General features: G+C 43.7%; 1 protein-coding gene across 1 annotated transcript; it reads left to right on the top strand.

Annotated features, from left to right (window-relative positions):
- Positions 1–1,223: 1,223 nt before the first annotated feature.
- On the top strand, positions 1,224–7,875 carry LOC111963892 (beta-centractin-like). Its single transcript, XM_024147079.2, is given in 16 exon segments — positions 1,224–1,356; positions 3,561–3,625; positions 3,749–3,806; positions 3,808–3,825; positions 3,976–4,101; positions 4,246–4,270; positions 4,273–4,369; positions 4,469–4,551; positions 4,554–4,604; positions 4,607–4,650; positions 4,652–4,684; positions 4,812–4,904; positions 5,054–5,228; positions 5,386–5,447; positions 5,603–5,643; positions 7,584–7,875. Coding segments are annotated over 16 exon segments (1,122 nt in total). The 5' UTR covers positions 1,224–1,308; the 3' UTR covers positions 7,687–7,875.
- Positions 7,876–8,411: the final 536 nt, after the last annotated feature.

The following is an 8,411-nucleotide window of genomic DNA, read 5'->3' on the forward strand; positions in this document are numbered from 1 at the left end:
GCTTTGTAAGGAGTAATGGGACAAAATTCACCCAACTTATTGTGGAAGCTTGTGGAAGGCTACCTGAAATGTTTGACCCAAGTTAAACAATTTAAAGGTAATGCTACCAAATACTATTTGAGTGTATGTAAACTTCTGACCCACTGGGAATGTGATGAAAGAAATAAAAGCTGAAATAAATAATTCTCTCTACTATTATTCTGACATTTCACATTCTTAAAATAAAGTGGTGATCCTAACTGACCTAAAACAGGGACTTTTTACTGGAATTAAATGTCAGGAATTGTGAAAAAAACTGAGTTTAAATGTATTTGATTAAGGTGTATGTAAACTTCTGACTTCAACTGTAATTTCAAGCCTTATTCATACAGTTTTGTTGAATAGAAATACATCATATTTCATATTTTTTATTATATTTGTATTGTGTATTTCAGCTATTTTTACTTTSTTTGAGTATACAGCATTACTAGTTGTTTTTTGCCCTATCATGATAATTACTTTTGGGTATTATGTAGATTACATTTTCGATGACATTTAGTTTAATTTAACTGGTTAAACAAAATTGTAAGTGCTAACATTTCCTCACAAAATGTAACGAATTTTTTACATTTGTATAATTTTTTACCATCTTCATTATAATACTTTTATTTTGAAGGGAAATCGCCAAAGTCACCGCGTTATTCTTTCTAGGTCTTGCTTTTTCTTGCTTGCTTCTCAGAGGTCTGARTGTCCTACTGACCGCCAAAAATCCATACATCAGTGCCAAAAAMACACAACAGTCCTTCTGATTACAGAGACTTTATTCTTAAAGGGAAAGAAACAGTCATTTAAAAAAAAATCTAAACATTTTGGGGTGTTCTGAAATTTACGACAGATACACTACACATATTCAGTAAGAGCTAATTACCAATGCTAATTAACCACGATTTCAAAAACATTCACATAAATATAACTTCTCTAATGCTCATCTAGTCATCTTGTAAAGGGAGCAAAGTTGATTTAGCTGAAGATAAATGTATTCATGAAGATGATGGAAAAGCCAGCCAGCCAAAACGGTGCACACGCTGACAACCCTGAATAGAGGGTTTAACAGTGAGCACGTAAACTCCAGCTGGCAGCATTGCGATTGGCTGTTGCCAGRGTCCGTCTAGACAACCAGACACACCGTTAGGTTGTGATCAAAGCAAGCATCGGCAGCGAGTCGGATGAGCCCAGAGTGACAGGGCGTTATTTACATGTTTAAAATATCCAATAGGCCACATTTTATTGAAGGAATAATTGAAACATATCTTAAACAATCAGTTCGTCATGGAGTCCTATGACATTATAGCTAACCAGCCGGTTGTGATCGATAATGTAAGTATGATGTCACTCACCCACACCCTGACTTGCCCGCTAAATGACTAGCCAGGAAGGTTAGCTAGCTTATTGTGTTGGAAGCTTTGTTAGCTGACATTATTGAATACTGTGTACTAGCCTGCTATTCATCAATATATTCCAGTTGCACCTAGCTAGTTAGCTCTTCCCATGTGCATGTCGTGTAGAATGTCTCTTTGTCGATTTAGTTTTGTTGCATTGCATAGCTTGCTAGCTAACTTGTGTGCTGCAGAACCAGCTTGCTAATGCTAGCTATCCAGCTTTCGTTACGTGGTTTTTCATTTAAACGCTGTATAYCGCTAGCTACATCTCACATCTCCATCATATTTTCTGTGCTGAAAGAATAACAAGATGCACATGATGAAATTATAGTCGCATCAGCTACTAGGTAACTAGCTGCAACACCGGCTAGACACATTATTTCGCCGGGAGACGAACCCCACCTTGGCTTGCTAACGGCTAGCCATCTATGCTGAGTCGTTCCATGTCATTTCAGCAAGCCATMACACCCACCATCTCCGATTGTTCTGATATTTTTTTCAGTAGTTAAGAAACCGATAGGATTGACATTCCTGAAACATTATTTTCATAAAATGTAATTTTGTCTTGGAGAAATTAAGCTATTTGATTGCACCCAAATTGGTAATTTTTGTTAGACCATTCCTGATGAACAAGCTAACTATTCGACTAGAGCAGTTCTAATGCTTTCAATGTTATGGTCTCTGATGGTCTTCAATGGTGAAAGTCCCAAACACACACTGTATAGTGTTTTGCAATTGGTGTTTTTTGTTGTTGGTAAATGTCACTAATCACATACATATAGAGCTGTTTCCTGATCATTGTTTTGGAAAACATAAGACTGCCATGCAATTCATTATTTTATGAGGGTTGTCACAACATTTTAGCCCATTTGTATTGTTTTATTTTAGCCCATTTATCCATCAACATTTTGGTCGAAAAATTATTCATATGGGAATTGAATAGGGATAGCCCTCAGAGAGCGGCCGCTTGTTGGTCTATTCAAGGAGAGTTGGGTTGAAGTATAAGGTTGCTAAGAGATGGGAAAACTGAATTGCTTTCATGGAGGACTGGCTTGAATTGAGCTAAATCGATTGGTTTACCATCTAAAGTTGCAAAGGAAATGTTGTGATATATTTAATACACACAAGAGACCAGCCAAATGGATAGTGTGGCGGTATAGCAGAAACAACGACATCTAGTGGTCAACTTGGTATAATGGTAAATATTGCAAGCGACTTCAATTACACATTCTCCGAACAGGAGGAAAAACATCACCAGATTTACAGGGAATACATTACATAGTATGGAGAAGCAATACTCCAAGTCACAGCTTCATACTACTTGTCTAACATACATAACTTATACTGTTTACTGGTTGTTGGATTGGGATTGGCGTGGGGTGTATGTGGATTGATTTMGACAATTTTGGGGGGATTTTTAGGGAATGCTAATCGTATCTGTTAGTAGCTACATCAGCATTTTAAGAGCAATCTGAGATGGTGGGTGTCAAACCATTTTCTTATGCTTTTTGAAGTGGAACGACCCTGATGCTAGCCCTGCATTGCCAGAGAAATTAGCTAGCTAGCAGCATTAGCAATCGCTAACTATCGCCATCAGTCACTGATCATGCGCCTTAGGGCATACCAGTCTAAAAATGAACAACTTCAATCCCCCAAAAAACCTACTTGAAATTGCATTTTCAATTTTCTTTGCTAGATTATTTATCCTGAATGAGTGTACCCGACCTTGCAGGTTGTTGTCAACGTAGTACTACCTGTGTCATCTGTTGCCCTGATTAGCCCCGAGGCTTGTCATGGGCTCTGTTTTTAAAGCTATACAAGTAGCATACTGTTTTACTAGAATGGTACTCAAACCCTTATGAAAAGTTGAATTATAAAGAAGGGACTGTGATGCTGCCATGACCCAGCAGACAAAGGCTGCAAAGTGTAATATCTCATCCAGAGAGGGATGATGCCTTCTACAGCTTCAGGCGGTGTCTTGTGAGACACACACACACACACACACATATGAGGAGTGTTAATTGCATTGGGTGAGGACAGACAACACAAGCAGTTTTTAGCTCAATATGGACCCATTTCTCTCCTCTCCTCTCTGTTTTAATTTCGACTCCTATTTACCTATATCGTTCTTTCTCTCCCCAGGGTTCAGGCGTTGTCAAAGCTGGCTTTGCTGGAGACCAGATCCCCAAATACTGCTTCCCCAACTAGTAAGACCTCCATTTTTACTTATTTTACAACAACAACACACCACTGATATTCAGTCAGATGGCATCCAAGGTATTTGTGTTGTGTTCATGACTCTGTTGTGTTCCACTGTGTGCGTGATCCAGTGTGGGCCGTCCCAAGCATGTGCGCGTGATGGCAGGAGCCCTGGAGGGGGACCTCTTCAATCGGACCCAAAGCAGAGGTAGGCTTCACACCATAGGCTTCCACACACACACACACACACACACACACACACACACACACACACACACACACACACACACACACACACACTATGAATGGCCTGTCTCAACAAGCCTCTATCTAACCCTTCTCTTACCCTCCCTCTCAGGAGCACAGAGGGTTGCTGTCAGTGAGGTATCCCATGGAGCACGGCATAGTGAAGGACTGGAACGACATGGAGAGGATCTGGCAGTACGTCTACTCCAAGGAACAGCTGCAGACCTTCTCAGAGGAGGTGAGCTCTCCTCTCTCTTTCATAACCTCATTCCTTGTTTTGGTGGTCATTGCAGAACAGTCGACCACATGCTTCCTTCAGTAGCCACGGCCACTGGCTTTAGTCACAGATGATAAAACTGTCCTTCTCTCTCCTTCCCTCCAGCACCCTGTCCTGTTGACTGAAGCTCCCTGAACCCCAGTAAGAACAGGGAGAAGGCGGCTGAGGTTTTCTTCGAGACCTTCAACGTCCCCGCCCTCTTTATCTCCATGCAGGCAGTCCTCAGTCTGTGAGTATGTTTCACTGTGTGTTTGTGTGTGTGGTAGTGTGGTAGTGTCTCACTCACACTTTTGTGTGTATGTTATACTCGCATCCCTCTCTTGCGCAGCTATGCGACAGGGCGCACCACAGGGGTGGTGTTAGATTCGGGTGACGGGGTGACCCACGCAGTGCCCATCTACGAGGGCTTTGCCTCCCCCACTCCATCATGAGGGTGGACATCGCTGGCAGGGACGTGTCCCGCTACTCCGACTGCTGCTACGCAAGGAGGGCTACGACTTTCACACCTCCCGCCGAATTTGAGGTGGTCCGCACCATCAAAGAGGTACGGGACGGATTGTGTGCCGTGTGACCCACACACACACACGTGTGTCACCAAACGAAAAGAAACGCAGGGCTCTATAGCTGTCGATAGGAATGTGTCGATAATGTGGTTGTGTTTCTGTCCTCAGAGAGCCTGCTACCTGTCCCTGAACCCCCAGAAGGATGAGACTCTGGAGACCGAMAAGGCCCAGTACACCCTCCCCGACGGCAGCACGCTGGATGTTAGTATTTAACACACACACCTTTTTTGTTTTCTTTTGAAGGATTACAAACATCAACAACATCATAATCACCATGATGACCCTGAGCCTAATCTCTGACACCCAGTTGACCCTAACTTTGACTTTTGACCTCTGCCCCACCTGTCCAGATTGGTCCAGCCCGGTTCCGAGCACCAGAACTGCTGTTCAGGCCAGACTTGATCGGAGATGAGAGCGAGGGCATCCATGAAGTGCTGGCCTTCGCCATCCAGAAGTCTGACATGGATCTCCGACGCACACTCTTCTCCAACATCGTACTGTCTGGAGGATCCACACTGCTCAAAGGTTACACACGCACACACACTGACTGTTCAACATCAACTAATACCAGTGTGTTGTGAATGGGAAGTGGGTGTTTTCTCATGTGGTTTAAGGCTCCTTAGCTCAGCATTGCACAGAAACACATACACCCTGTTAGCTAACATAGTCTTTTCTGCTGTAGGCTTCGGTGACAGGCTACTAAGCGAAGTGAAGAAGCTCGCTCCCAAAGACGTGAAAATCAAGGTATAGTAGCTAACAAGTTCCTGCCCAGGGGCCTCTTCTTGGCCAGAGCTCAGCATGTTAGTATGTAAGCCTGATGTTTTTAGCATATGTTGGCAGGATGTTGTCACGTCAGCAAGCCCCTGCTGACTTTCTCCCTCACTCTGTTTCATGTCCAGATCTCCGCCCCTCAGGAGAGGTTGTACTCCACGTGGATTGGGTAAGAGATCACCACACACACACACACACACCAGGGATGCAAACTCGTCGCTTATTGGCGGTGTTCGCCGTTTTTGATCTCAGAATAGGCTGTCCGTGTAGATCCGAAGAAAAGTATGGAAATCATTGACTGAGCACAGAATGCATCCCTACGCATTCTAATAAGGGAATAGAATGACGTCAGATCAGAATCAGCGRTCCATTCAAAATCACGTGTGTCCGCTGTGATCAGCCAGCCGCATCCTCTACCAACCATTACTCACCTGCGTCACCCGTCCACTCTTTCTGTGCATCTTTAAATGTAATTTAGCCGCGARGGCGAGCCGGGGTATGCAGGAACTGACAAGTCTTCTGTTACATTTGTGTAGTTATTGGAGCAGCTCAAGCAAAGTGGATKCATGGTGTCTTTTCATTTCGCCTGTTTAGAACCAAGAGCACAGACCAGTCTGACTAGGCTCCGCTGTCACGCAGCCTCTGAGTGCCATAGAGGAAAAACAGAGCACAGTGGCGGTCATGCTTGCGCCTTTTACATCGCTGAAAACCATATGTCTCTAGCCTAAACCATTCAAAKGTTATGCCCCATTTACTGGAGCTACCTTTCTACCACGAATTCCTGCMCGTTTTATATGATTTCATAAACCATGACGCGGGCTGTCTTTTAAAGTGGAACTGACAGTGTTTTAGCAACATGAAGTCGTATTAAAATCTGTTCATATTTTTACAATTTCTGACAAGCGACAACTTGAACATTACCATATCTAAGTGTTCATACTTTCATAGAATGCTTGGGAATGACTTAGAGTGAGGCATTTGTGAAAATTCTATAGCAATATAGAGTGGGAAAGCGGCCGTGCGTTTGGAAAATGAATAGATACTGCAGTAAATAAAACCGAATAAAAACATCTGTCTTGTCCAGGACCGGACTCTACACAGACCGGTGCGCCATTGCCAATCAGAGCTACTGTAGGCCTACTGCAGCCATCATTCACTTTGAACTGGACTGTGTGTTTACGGGCAGTTGCAACAGCGCGACTTTAGATCATTAGAAAGCATTCYCCAAAAGCCACAAAATACACCTGAATTGATTTCTGCAAATATGTAAACACCACGGGAGTCCTCTTACATTTGGGAACTTTATAGTCTTATTGCTCAAACAACCATGAAAAGTTAGMCTCTCTCTCCCTCAGTTTCCTATCCACATCAACAAGATGAACAACTAATGTTAGCCAGAGCAAGATGAGCTAAAATCTAACGAGTGAACAGTAGATAAACCCTCTCAAAATTTTCCGCTTGAGGTTGGCCGTCAAAATAGCACTGATAAACGATGGGGAATGGTAGCCTGCTCGCCATTCTGCAGCTTGCCTGCCGATGCATGCTTGTCACCCAATGCATGCTGGTCCCAACCCACATTTGAATAACTGAATGGGAACTTGCCTGCCTCCCTGCCCATTTTGATCGATGCCAAATACATTGGATGGACAACTAAGACATATGCTAACTGTGGATAACAGTCGTTCGAGTTCAGCATAGCTAGCTAGCAAYGTGATTCACATTTCTTGCTAGCTAACCAAATGACACCTGCATCTCTAGCTATAGCGGCAGAAAAACGACATGGGGGTGAAAAAGTCGGCCACTCACCCATTCGTCCAATGACATGACATCGTCCCAGAAGATAGCTAGCTAACATTAGGCTCCGTGTTTGTAGCTCGCTAAATAAATGGCCACACAAATAGATAAACTAGCCTATTAGTCACGTTATGACTAATTTGTGATCATTGCCCTTGCTAATTTAAATGTGTTGACATTTGTCTGTTTTTGTCCAAAATATTGAGTCATTGAAACTGAATCCCTAATGGCTGGAGGCAGCAAACAATGTACCAGGCCAGCTGTGATTTACYACCTGCACTCACTCACCTCTCATCCCTCTTGTGTTCTGTGTAGTGGCTCCATCCTGGCGTCGTTGGACACCTTTAAGAAGATGTGGGTCAGTAAGAAGGAGTATGAGGAGGACAGAGCACGGGCCATCCACAGGAAGACCTTCTAACACCGCTGCCCTTTAGCTGCTCTCAACATTAGCTATCTGCCCCCAACCTTCCCTCACACTACCATCCAATGCTCCTGTGTCAGCCCTCAGTTGCCCTACATTACCAATTTGCCCCAGATAATTCCAACTACCCCCATATTGCCCTCCATTACCACGCCATACAGCCCAATGTCTGTCGTCCCCCCCCCGCTGGCTCCCCTCCCCTTTGCTACCCCCATCCTCTGGCCAGGGGAGTTTATATACACCTTCCCTCAGTTCAGCATGCCTTTTGTTGCCACCCACCGCACCCATGGGTGTAGGGAGAGAGCAGGGTGCCCCTTCAGGTAAACCTGTGACCCCATCACCTCCTCCCTCCACACACACACACACACACACACACCCCTCGACCCCAAAGATAACCCTCACACTGTGTGGGCATCTGTCAATACTGTGGACTGTCTGTTTTTCTGTTCTTAAGGGGGCAATGCTATACTTTACTCAACCCTGAAGTATTTATATTACTTTCCTATCTACCCCGCCCTGTACGATACCTAGCATCATATCATTCAGTGACAATGAAGGTGAATGTTTTTTTTTTCTTTTCGATACTGTAAGAATTTCATTCCAAACCGAAGAGATTGACTTTTGCTTTTTAAAATTATTTTGTAATATTTCGGTCATCACGGTTACAAATCACCACGTTGAAGTCACCGTTGTGTTAGTTTCCATTTGTTGAATTAGTTCGT

The sequence above is a fragment of the Salvelinus sp. IW2-2015 genome, linkage group LG5 (genome assembly GCF_002910315.2).
Source record: "Salvelinus sp. IW2-2015 linkage group LG5, ASM291031v2, whole genome shotgun sequence".
NCBI lineage: Eukaryota > Metazoa > Chordata > Actinopteri > Salmoniformes > Salmonidae > Salvelinus > Salvelinus sp. IW2-2015.